General features: G+C 43.0%; 1 protein-coding gene across 1 annotated transcript in view; it reads left to right on the forward strand.

Moving 5' to 3' along the window:
- Nucleotides 1-13,533, forward strand: part of LOC306928547 (RING finger protein 145-like) — a 32,012-nt gene that overhangs the window by 5,561 nt on the left and 12,918 nt on the right. Inside the window, exons 2-5 of the mRNA XM_079508772.1 lie at nucleotides 1,903-2,185; nucleotides 9,186-9,294; nucleotides 11,643-11,734; nucleotides 13,179-13,414. Coding sequence (XP_079364898.1) covers nucleotides 2,002-2,185; nucleotides 9,186-9,294; nucleotides 11,643-11,734; nucleotides 13,179-13,414 — 621 coding nt within the window. The 5' untranslated portion in view covers nucleotides 1,903-2,001. The remainder of the gene's footprint in view (nucleotides 1-1,902; nucleotides 2,186-9,185; nucleotides 9,295-11,642; nucleotides 11,735-13,178; nucleotides 13,415-13,533) is intronic.

Consider the following 13,533-nt stretch of genomic DNA (forward strand, 5'->3'; position numbering starts at 1 on the left):
GCTTGTAGATCTGCAATTTTTGAAAAATCGTGAAAATGTGGTGCAAATCTTTGAATATATATTCTTTCAAAGCGAGTTTTAAACTCAAATCTTTGCATCTGGAGGCTCCCTGAAACAACATATTTTCAGATGGGGGGGGGTCCGCAGCCAAATACAGATAATTCTGGGGGTCCCTGACATGAAAAGGGTTGAGCACCACTGACATAGAAACAGAGGTTTTTCAGAAAACTGTCAACAATCGTCCTCTAAATGGGTTAAAAAGCCTCTGATACGATTGTATTGATGTCAGTAGCTCAGAGCAACATGTGCTGCTACTATACGAGTCTACTCCCTTGACAGTCAGTCTAATCTGACATGTAGCACCTTCCTTCAGGGAGCCAGCCATGTTTTTATGCTCTCTCACTGTAATTGAAAGTGTTCATAGTTTTATCCACCTACCTACAGTATTGGATTTATTTTTCCATTCCTCTGGTGTTTTCTTTCACATCTGCCATTTCACATTGTGGTAATTGGCCTTCATCTGTGCGTGATTCATACTGCACTGGTGCAGGAAATCCCTGAAGAGAATGTGCTCCTTAAATGTTGTTTTAAGGCCAAGAAGGTCAAGCTTTAGAATAGTATGTCAACAAAACAGCCTGGCTGTCACTGTGGTCATTTAATAGGGGCCTTGCAGAGAATGGTCGTATAATTGTCTTTCTTCCAGCATGACTGCCTGTAACCACTTTGAAAAGAAAATGTCTAATTTCTCTGCAGTCATAGGGTAAAAACACTGGAAAAACCTGATATCACTGTTCTACCGTGACTTGTTTTCAAGATCCAATAACAAGACACATTTCTTATTTCTTTCCTTTTTTGTCTTCTCTCACAGTCAACACATAGCAACTGTTGTTTTATTCATACTGTAGCAACAGTTACGAGTGTTCCAATTTGTCATAAATGTATAAAACAATGGTTTGTATTACTGGCAGTGGCAGCCAGCTACACTATGTTGGTAGATGGAGCACTACACAAACAGTTAATGCAAGGCCTCGGATGGAATATCAACTATATCAACTCGAGGCTACCTGGAAGGAAACTTCACTATGCACCTTAACCACTTTGAACTTGGTGTCCGCATTTCGGGCATGCCATTAGATCAGTATAGGTCTACCAGCTTGTAGGCCTATTTGTGATAGTATACGACAAAGTATGTAGTTAAAGGTGCTGCAAATCTCTTAAATATGAGTACTAAAACTTGTGCATACCTGGTTATTTAAATGTTGTTTTGTCCATTTACAGTAGTTGGTAGTACATTGTTTATAATGAATTCAATTCAACTTTTTTTAAGGACGTTATTTTCGTTTGTTTCACATTTTCTTTTTTATGTGATCTTGGCTTCATGTCACATGTTTATGTTTTGAGGCTTTAAATAGCCAATTTTACACGATCACAACAACGTGTTTCAGTGCGAGCTTGAAGATGTTCGTGCATGACGACACAGGAGCGCAACTAAAGTATAAATCAGACTGAAACTCTGTCTACTTAACCCATTCAGGACGGGAACCCCTTTTGGTGTTTTAAGCATTATGTTATACTTTAGTTATTGAATAATAGCAGATCTACAAGTAGTACAAGCTCTCGGTGCCGCGCTACGAGCTTGTAGATTGAAAAATCGTGAAAATGTGGCGCAAATCTTTGAATATATATTCTTCCAGAGCAAACGTTTTAAACTCAAATCTTTGCTTCTGGAACAACATATTTTCAGATTGGGGGTCCGTGGCCAAATACAGATCATTCTGGGGGTCCTTGACATGAAAAAGGTTGAGCACCACTGACATAGAAACAGAGGTTTTTCAGAAAACTGTTGAAACTGATCCTTTGAATCATCTCCCCTCTCTCCCTCTCCTCTCCTGTGTGACACAGTGCGCCCGGCGTAAGCTCCCAGGTCGCTAAAGTGGTCCCGGCGAGGTCGTCGTCGACGGGCGGCGGCGGCGGCTCCCAGTTCCCCAGGACGAGGTCATCATGGCGGTGAAGGAGCGCATGGAGGCCGTGCTGAACGTGGGCCTGCGCGTCCCCAGCATCATGCTGCTGGACGTGCTGTACCGCTGGGACGTCAGCTCCTTCTTCCAGAAGATCCAGCGCACGAGCCTCTCCAACAACCCCCTGTTCCAGTACAAGTACCTGGCGCTCTACCTACACTATGTCGGTCAGTAAAGTTATATGGCTTCAGGGAAAGCACACGTAGTACATGGTACACACACACTTGTCCACTAAAGCAGTGGTTCCCAGATTCCCTAACTTTTTTCACGTCAAGGACCCCCGAATTGACCCTCATTTGCCCGCGGACCCAAATTAGAAAATATATGCCAAGGAAGCCCCATAAGAGAAGATTTGTACGGCTCTGGCAGTGATTTTTCGAGGACCCCCAGTTGACCTGAATTAGGCTACGAACCCCCATTTAATGGTATTTCTATCTCTGGGACCCCCAATGTATAAGGGCAAAATCAAAGTTAGTTTAACTCTTGAGAGTGTACAAATGGAACCAAATGGACCCGTTTTTACACTCTCTGCGTTACAGACCCATAAGGGTCCATTTGGTTCCTAATTATCATTTAGCTGGGGACCCCCTGGAACTCTCTCAAGGACCCCTAGGGGTCCCCGGACCCCAATTTGGCAACCACTGCACTAAAGTGTCCAAAGGTGAAAACGCTCGGCGCTCACCTAAAATGATTCCCAAACCAAACGCCCGAGTTGAAAATATTTTTTCAGCTCTCGGCAATGCGAACGCGTGACCAGCGCTTCGTCACACATGCTGTTGTTTCCAAAAAAACGCAGCAGTTTAAATTAATGCAAACAAATCGTTCGAAATAATGTAAGGACCTTTAACACACACACGCACGCACGCACGCACACACGCACACACGCACACCCTGTTCAAGAACAAATAAATATGTAAAATTAGGCTTATGGACGGATGCTTGTGGCAGACATAAATTACATACTGTATGAGCCATGATTGTGTGCATCTCTGTATGAGTCATACAGTAGGCCTACATATCCTGTTGAATAACAAACACCCTGCTCTTTACCTACTGTATAGATTTACAACACATGCCATGTTTCAGTACAAATATTTTGGCCTTTGCTCACTGGTTGTTATTATAACACACATGTGCCCCATACATAGGGCAGGAGCACCATGTTCCAGCCTCCAGTACAAATCCTGAGTTAGTGTTGGCTAGACATCACTCTCACAGTAACAACAACAAATCCCTTGTAGTCCAGGCCAAGCTAATGGACTTTATTTTGGTGAATGAATTAGCCTTAACGCTGTTAACACATTGAGTGCCGCTGCTGGACGAAAGTGGTATGGCGCTTGAGTGCCGGTGATTTCTGGATATTCCACTATGACGCACGTCTGCTTTTGGCTATTGTCTATCTAACTGCATATACAGTATGTGCTCATAGATAAGTTATGTTAGAAGTGGGGAAAAGGATGTTTTCTAAAAAAAAAAGTTTGAGAATTGGATGTAAATGTAATTCATTTGGCATTATTGCTGTAAGTCAGGGGTGTCCAAACCTTTTTCAAAGGGTGCCAATTTAGAAAATATGATATCGCCCAAGGGCCAACTACATCTCCTACCTGTCATAATGTACTTTCGGACCATATTAAAGTCACATACAAATTTCAACAACTTTATTTTACAGTATTTAGGTACAGTACAGTACATCTCTTTCATTTGCATTATAATGCCATGACAAGTCATTTATGACTGGGCCCACATTAAGTTCTCAAAAAAGAAATTCATTTTTATTTTTTTCAAGATGTTTTGGCCATTATCTCTGGAACGGAAGGTCTAATCTGCTCACTTTAAAGCTTGTTGGATGCCTGACTTTGAGGACATTAAGCATGATTGACTGGTGGGCCAGTTAAAAGTGTGCCGCTGGGCCGCAATTGGCGGACTTTGGACACCACTGCTATATAGTAGTATAAGTGTAACAGCCGTTGGTCCTGTGGCGTGGTCTGTGGTGTTATCAGGAGCTCTGGGGCCAGTGTTTACACAGTATGGTTGTAGTATTGGTAGACAATTTGATTGTGTTTGACCACCTTATCTTTTATCAGTCAAAGCAGCTCGTGGCTCTGCTCACTGTATCAGTTATTGGCGCCCAGGGTGGCACAGTTTGAACTCATTTTGGGGCGGATTTGCAAGAAAGGCTTTTCACCCAGTACATTCAGTTATCCAAGGCCAGTTCCAATTTTGTCTTATTAGTTTTTTGTGTTGTTTTGTTCACGTCCACTATCCCTTGTTTGTCGTTGGATCCTGCATGACTTGTGTCTGCCGATTGGAAAATGTGTTTGCCGACCTAAAAATATGTTTAGAGTAACCGCTGTTAGTGTAGAAATTATTATCAGAATATGAATATGGTAAAGAATATCACTCATACGACCTTTTAGTGGGACATGTTCTCAATGCCAGCCCAGGAGTTAAAATAAAAACTGCATACCACATATGACATTTGACACATAGGGCTGACATGACGGCTAACCAGAGACCTGCATAGCATACCCCAAATTCCACCATTGGTTCAGGAGGTTCAGCAAGTAGTGACAAGAGTTGGCGTCAGGCCATGCAATACAAGCAAGTGCAAGCAGCAGCATGCATTTCCATGAGCAGTATGCATTTCTTTATAGGCTATATGAATATTGCAGTCTGTAGCTACTCCCATATACAGTAGTACTGTATGTACATTAGTATTATTTTATTCAGATGCCAAACCTTTACAATCACAACCAGGCAAACCGTTGTGTAGCTCCTGCCAGAATCATAACCTGTCTTAAAATATTTTGTTACAGGGACCCGAGAATTCTTTTGGTAGTTAAAATGTTTGCTTTAAAAATGTATATTCGAAGATTTGCACAAATCTATCCGATTTTCCAAAATGTTCAAAAATGACACAGATGCTTTCCCGGGTTAAGTAGTAGCAGTAACTAATCTAATTTCATGTTTTCATACTGTCCAATGTAACAGGTGTCATTCAAACTAACTGGAATATAGTAGTCTCATGTTCACTCAAATTCACTGTATGGGCTTAAACTGGCTGGAAACAATTTGGAGATTCAAAAACTAACTGTATTGCAGAATTAATACAAGGACTTTCATATTGGGACGGTGATATGATTTTCATTCAAAGCAGTGGGGTTAGTTTTGTCCTGTTCTAATAGCCCATATGTTATGTATTTTTAAGGGATACATAATCACTAATTAAGACTATAAATACACCAACACTTTAATGTCTAAAACTAAGAGGAGAATTGGAAGAATGTAATAGAGTACAAGTACTCAAGTCAGAAGGACTGTAAAACCTTTTAAACCAAGTGAATATTAACTAATCTTTAATGTTAAAATGTTAAACTGTAATTCTATATTAATACCTTTTAAGGATAAATACTTTAGAGGAAAACTACAATACTAAAATGAGAGAATTGGGCAGAGTAAAAGTACCAGAGTATACCAGAATACCTTGACACAGACACGAAAGAAGAGAAGTCCACACACCAGAGCTATAAGGATTTTCCATTTGATATATTACCAATTACATCGGGAGAGAAAATGATATGTCCGTACAGCGTTAAAAAGATCTCTCACTGACACATCATCAGTGAGATCATTATATACAATATGAAATCAAAACAATCTCTGACACGGGGAAGTAATGCATTTATCAGAGTTCAGAGGTTACAAAAAGTGAATAATAGCGGCACCTATAGCTGGGAGGTGTACTTGGCACAGTACAACTGACGGCCGAGCCGACTAATATAACGTCTTTAAGACGTAAATAGGAGAGCAAGGGAGCCTAGCTGTCTGCTTAGCTACAAGGTCAAATAACATGGGCAACAACATGTTGTTACCGAGGGGTAGATAATGTTATGGCAAACAGGAGAAAACAATCCTTTATCTATACACGCTGGCTAGGGGAGAAGTGAGAACCGAAATCAGTGGGACAGTGTGAGGATTTATAATTAAGCAGGGCACATGTAATACGACATCCGCAAAACAACAAATCTACAAATAAGTCCCAAAATCGCCATACATTATCCTTTTTTTTAAAGATATGTTTTGGGCTTTTTGCCTTTATTGATAGATAGTAGATAGAGTAGACAGTAGTCTGACAGGACATGGGGAGAGAGATGAGGGGAAGACACACAGCAAAGGTCGTCGGGATTGGGGCTCGAACCCACAACACGCTGTCAGGCTGGATTACCAGCCTAGGTGCCCAGATGGCTACGGCAGCCGTCTGGGCCTATACATTGAATGTTGATGTCGCCATTTGTGGATGGACATCTCCGATCGTCTGAATATGCCAGATTAGGACTATAGATTCCTCTTGGAACGAGTCCCATTCTATCTGCACCTCCAACCATGTGTGCTGTGATTCTGAATGTTGTCTTTTAATGAGAACAGGGATAGGTTTCAGGCAGTTAAAGTGAAATTTATTCAAACTCTGTTCCAGAAAACTGGGTACTACCATATAGGCAGTCATGAAGACGGAGGACTAGATGGAAGGTAGTTACACGGACAGTGCTACAGCACAAAGGACAAAGACATAGATTTGGGGACAGCGATGTGACAGAAGAGTTGACGCAGCAATCATTAGTTTATCGAACCCTGGCTGGTGCTGGCCAAACACAGTGTGCGTGTGTGCGCGCGCGCCAGTCACTTGGCTGTAGTTGGTGAATGAGCCAACAGGCTGGGTATGTGCTGATGAAAGGTGGGGATCGACTGATGTCTGCCACAAGAGAGACAGGCATGTTCGTATCCAATAGTCCTTTCAATGGTGTGTTGCATTAGAAAAGGAGTACAGAAAGTATTAAGTTTAATTATGCAACAACAGTTGTATAATGAGACCTGTGCCTCATTGGCTATTGCTCATTCAAAATGGTTTCTAGGGCTGTCAAATGAATGTACAAGCCTCGAATAATCAGCAAGTTTGGGATTGTACAAAATATATTAGATGTGTGGGTGTGGCTACCGCTCAATGTTTTTTAAATTCAATCGAAGCCGTGCACACTGAAGGTCTTCAATGCCAGACAAAATAGGCCTGGGATTATGTGGTTAACATTTTTTAGAAAACTTTTTTTTTAGAAGATTTAGATTCCTTTTTTGTCGTCGGGCAGAAAAATCTCTTATCGACATATTCTAACCTTTTTGGTGTTTTTGAGCGGTGCCTCCTCCGCATTACGCAGCCATGTGTGTCCCTGGCTGGCTGTGTCTGTCTGTCCGTCCGTCCGAGCACGGACAGCTGAAACACCTCAGCAATACCACTGCATGGAACTGTTGTGCAGCGTCTCTCTCTCACACACACACACACACACACACACACACACACACACACACACACACACACACACAGGCGCCAGGGAGGAGGGCTTGTACAGTACAGTACGAGAAGTACAGTATAGTTGCACCGCGCAGTTCACACAGGTGTGATGTTTCGTAAACTAACAACCTACTTGATCATACTACACAACTACAGTCTCCCACAAAAACATCAAAAGTAGCAGATCTACAAACTGGAAATGCTGTGTGAAGTGACGCGTTTTGAGCTTGTGGACCTGCTGCTACTTTAGATGTTGTTTTTATTGGAATCCTGAAACAGTTTTTTTGGACATATGAGGTTTCCACCCGACAGAGACGATTCGTATAATCGACCTCAGGTCTTAATAGGTTAAGCCGATCCATGATCACTGCTTTATATCTTTATTCCAGGCTTTTGGCAACCAGCATGGGAGCATACTGTACATGTTGAGCGTGCTGTCACTTACACGCTGTGTTTTTGACACTCTTCTGCTGAAACACCAGTGGGATTAATGTGCCTGTCTGTGAGGCTACATGAGTCATTATTTGATGTTTGACAACGTTTAGAGTAGAACTATCAGAAGGTGTCACCCACTAGGTAAAATAATGGGTCACTCTGCAATAGTTTAGAGTTGTCGACATGTCCAAAGTCAGCACAAGTTCACGTTACTTAAGCTTGTTCGTGGCACCAGCTCCACAAGTCCACAGTCAATAAGTTCAATTATTTATGCCTAGAGGGGTCTTCAAACCTCAGAAGTCATTTACAGCAGAAATATTATCCAAAATTATCCAGCCATACATACAAGGTTTTGACCTAGTGTTATTATGGATGTGTGTGGCATATATTTTGTATTTGGGTATAGCATGTATTTGCTTTTAATCCAATCAATGGAATTGTACCAACTTTGCATATTTATTTTTGCAATATTTTGATTTAGTGTGATTACAACTCGTTTGACATCTGTATGGAAACATCACTACTCACTTGCAAGATAAACTAGACAAAGATATTTTCTTCTATTCTCTTTTTTTCCCCTCAATGATTTTCAATGTTTTGTGAATGACCTTTCTCCATCTGTCTCTCTCTCTTTCTCTCTCTTTCTCTCTCTTTCTCCATCTGTCTCTCTACCTGTCTTTCTCTCTCTTTCTCCATCTGTCTCTCTACCTGTCTTTCTCTCTCTTTCTCCATCTGTCTCTCTACCTGTCTTTCTCTCTCTTTCTCCATCTGTCTCTCTACCTGTCTTTCTCTCTCTTTCTCCATCTGTCTCTCTACCTGTCTCTCTCTTTCTCCATCTGTCTCTCTACCTGTCTCTCTTTCTCTCTCTACCTCTCTCTCTCTCTTTCTCCATCTGTCTCTACCTGTCTCTCTCTCTTTCTCCATCTGTCTCTCTACCTGTCTCTCTCTCTTTCTCTACCTGTCTCTCTCTCTCCTCTCTGTCTGTCTGTCTGCCTTTCTCTGCAGTTAGGTAACGTCTGGGTTAGTTTACTGTTGACTGTCATTAGCAGGGTAGGGAGCAGTGACTGTCTCATTTACTGTCACGCAATTACATAAGACACATCTGCTACACACACACACACACACACACACACACACACACACACACACACACACACACACACACACACACACACACACACACACACACACACACACACACACTGTAAGTCTCTATACCCATGGATAACGGTTACCCTGTATGTTTTTTTAGGTGCCTGCTGTGATCCACACTAATGGCAGTGTACGTGTAATATATGCAGGCATTGCTCTTAAAAACATCCTTTGCTAAATGTGTGTGTGTGTGTGTGTGTGTGTGCGTGTGCGTGTGCGTGTGCGTGTGTGTGTTGCAGGGTACATCCTGAGCTTGGTGCTGCTGACTCTGCCTCATCAGCATCTGGTAAAACTCTATCTATATGTCCTCACCGCACTGCTGCTCTTCGCTGGTCACCAGGTGTCCAGGTACGCGCGCACACACACACACACACACACACACACACACACACACACACACACACACACACACACACACAGAGTTAAGCGCAGCCACTCTTAAACCCAGATTGAGCAAGAATTATAGGGGCATACCGCCGCAGTGTTTTCTCCCAGCCTGTGGTGTTAATTGAGTTTCCCCTCCGGAGGATATGTTCCTACAGACATAAACACGTCTGGTCCTGCAGCTCTGCAGTCTCCAATAGAGCCGTACAGTTTGTAAATAAAAACAAGAAAAGACAAGACATTGCATTTAATAATAATAACTTGAATTTATATAGCGCCTTTCAAGAAACCCAAGGACACTTTACAAAACAGAAAAAACAAACTAATTGCCAAAAGCCTGAGTGAACAAATGTCTCTTCAGTGCAGACTTGAAAGAGTCCAATGTAGGTGTCTGGCGAATCTACAAGGGGAGAGAGTTCCAGAGGGCAGGGGCTGCCACAGCTCTATCGCTGAGGGTCCGCTTTTTTTGCGTGACCGATGGTGAGGAGCTCCGTGTCCGAAGACCTCAGGTTCTGCTCAGGGGTGTAGTAGCCCTTGAGGAGGTCTGTCAGATACTGTGGGGCAAGGGCATGGAGGGATTTGTAGGTGAGAAGTAGCAATTGATATTAATGTAGTTCCCGATTCACACATCGGCTCTATTTTCTAATGTTAATGCAGTGGTGACACACTCCAGCGGGGGAGGGGGGAACCGCCTCATATTTAACCACCCACTGTAAACGATTACCGGTACCTAAGCAGTAGAATCTCATTTTAACTCCCCCAAGCTTTCCCTGGAAGTGCTTAAAGGACCACTTCACCACTTTTCAATATCTCTTCATATAATTGGTCCTCACTAATGTTCATGATAAAACCACCATTTTTCCCTATAGTATGTGTCTCATAGGAGGGCTTTGGGCAGTTCGGACACCCGTCCACCAGTGACATCATCATTAGGCAGATTTTTTTTTAAACAAGATTTGTTTTAAAATATATTTAGATTTTGAATATCGTGAGAACGATGGCTTCAACTTTTGCATTGCAACTTTTCAGGAAAAGAAAGCCTGCCGTTTCTATTAGCTTGGATTCACCATCGATGATGTCACTGGTGGACGGGTTTCTGAACTGCCCACAGCCTTCCTATGAGACACAGACTGAGTAGGAAAAAATGGTGGTATTTTATCATGAACATTAGTTAGGACCAATTATAGGAAGAGAAGTTGAAAAGTGGTGAAGTGGTCCTTTAAGAACAATTATGAAAAAAAGAAAGTTAATGTCCACATGGGCTGCATCATACTGTGTGTTCTGTTTTCAACAGAATACACAGTATGATGCAGCCCTAGTTTCCATCTACACACACATACTGTTTTGTCCTGATTTGGCACACATTAAAAGGTTTCTCTCTACACAGCTCAGATGTTAGTCCATTATTCATTGCCTCATCCATGTCAAATATCTTCCAAAAAGCTTTAAATAATGTATTGCTGTAGGTATACTGTATAAGCACTGCTGCTAACCAGGTGCATTTTTGTCGGACTGGCACACCATTCTCCCTAAAAGTAGCTGGGTATAGTGCTGTGAAACTCAGTTGACCTGGTGTTGAGATGATGGTGTTGAGACCCCATGTGCCTGGTAGTGATGTCATCAACCTCAGGACAAGGTTTCAGACAGCTAATGTCTACAGACGTGTTATATAATAATAATAATAATAATGTTAAATGATTATATAGTCATAAACCAGTACAATGATTGCCCATGTCTTCCGTAATTTCTTACAAAGTTGAGTTGGATATCTCGGGTGTCAGAGAGAGTCTACAGTCCCCATTTTCCTAAGCTGCTAGGATTTGTGCTTTCGACCTCATTTTTTTTGCATTTCTTACATTCTTTTTTTCTTACATCCCCCACCTTTCAACTTCAAGTAATGTACAACAACAAATATGAGATATAATAATGAGATTGAAGAATATCAACTGTTCCTGTTGTACAGAGCACCTCTTTCAGGCGCCCATCTTGATTCCCACATAAGATGTCTCTGTTGCCACCTATCCTTATGGCAGAGCAGAGTCCAATGTTATTTTGGATGGCTATGATTGCCACTTTACATGTCACCCTCGAAGACCCCACTCGCAGAAGGCCACGGATGTGTAGTTTATGTGTCACCTGACCTTACCATGAACCACACCTAACCCATTCAATCATGTGAACATTAATAACCCTTAATAGACAACATACAGTAACTCGCTGTCATGGAGGTCCGTTTTCATAGTCGGCGGCGAATGGTCTGACTATAGACTTGTATGCATGGACGTTTAATCTTGTGACCTGTCTTTATCCAGGGACTATGTTCGCAGTGAACTGGAGTCTGGATATGAAGGACCTCTGTACCTGGAACCTCTCTCCATGAACAGATTCACTACTGCACTCATAGGTACGTACGTACACACGCAGTCACGCACGTGTCTAATTATGATGACATGCATACCCATGCATGCGCAGACAGCCAGACACACACACATGCATGCAAAGTGGTGTTTTTTTGTTTGTTTTTTTGTTTGGCTTTTTGCCTTTATTGATAATATCAAGTGAATATAGACAGGAAAGAGGGAGAGAGCGAGAAGGGGAGAGACACGCAGCAAAAGTCGTCATGAACACGACTCGAACACGCGGCACGCTGTCAGGCCAAAGCCTATATGTGGCGTGCGCCTGGACCGCTAGGCCAGCGGGCGCCCCATGCAAAGTGGTATTAAGTTCAAGAATTCTTTTGGCAGCTCTCTCTTCACCCTCCTGCCATTTCCCTCTACCGCCATGCGCCCCTACCCCACCCCTACTGCAAAGTGCAGAGATGTATGGAAACTCTGTTTGGTGTCAGTGTCAGGCCCTGCAAATGGATAATCCAAACAATTCATAGACCCACCCTTATTTCACATAATACTGTGGTGAGAAGTATGGAAAATCAGTTTAGTGTCAGCCTCGGGCCCTGAAAATGGATAATCCTTCCAAACAACTGATAGTCACCCAACCTTAATTCACATAATCGTGATGGAAAAAGATGCACAATGTTTCTGTTGTAATTGATACACCGCCCCTATAAACACACACAGAAGCCTCCTCATCACTGTACATACTCCTACTAGGGGCAGCACCTGTCAGCTGGGAATGATGAATGGGGGGAGTAGGCCCGAGGCACTACTGTACTAATACTGTACTTCCGGTGGGGGCTCCTCACTGGCAGGTGAGCCAGTAGGGTACAACAGCAGTGGGAGGAATAAATTGAAGGGGTCAAAGATTATTGCCTGCTCTAAATTCATAGAAAGAGAAAGTCCTGTCCACAGTCTCGACTAAGGTCTGGGGGAATTTGTGAAATGGAAACCGTTTGAGCTGAGCTATCTTAGCTAGCTGCGTCTGTAGAGCTGGGGTTTGGCCTTACCATGGTTTAGGGCAGGGAGTCTCCTGTTCTGTGAATACGGCATGTTGTAGTGCAAGTTTCGCTGCTTTATTTTACAGTAAATGTGCGCTGTTGGTGGAGTTGAACCCAACACCTTAGACAAAGGGAGGAGAACGCCAGACCCTATTGCATGGGACCTACTAGTCTTATTAGCAGAGCTAATGTGTTAATGATCGGTGAAAGTTTGGGGACAGATTCTGGCAAGTGGCAAGCGTCCTTTACTTACTCCAATCCAACTCTTAAAACGTTTAACAAACTGAGGCCAAATACCAATGATGGCATTACTTGTGTCTCTCTGTGTGTGTGTTTTGCATGAGTTTGTGCATGGCATTTGCATATGTGTGTCTGACTTTCTGTGTGTTGCATTCTGTGCGTGCGTGCGTGGGTGTGTGTGCGTGGGTGGGTGGGCGTGTTGCATCCCCTCCAGGTCAGCTGGTGGTGTGTACACTGTGCTCGTGTGTGATGCAGACCAAGAGGATCTGGCTGTTCTCGGCTCACCTGCTCCCCCTGGTGGCGCGGCTGTGTCTGGTTCCCCTGGAGACCATCGTGTTCATCAACAGGTTCTCCATGATCTTCACCGGCCTGGAGGTCATCTACTTCTTGGCCACCAACCTGCTGGTGCCGTACAACCTGGCCAAGACGGCGTACAGGGAGCTGGCACAGGTAACGGAGGCAGCCTTCTCGCTCCTTTACACTACAAGAACTAGGGGCCCCATTTTTGCCAGTGCCTTGCCCTTATCCCTAAACGTCTTTGCCTATTTTGACTATTTTGAATAGTTCAA

Source organism: Electrona antarctica (assembly GCF_951216825.1).
Source record: "Electrona antarctica genome assembly, chromosome: 8".
NCBI lineage: Eukaryota > Metazoa > Chordata > Actinopteri > Myctophiformes > Myctophidae > Electrona > Electrona antarctica.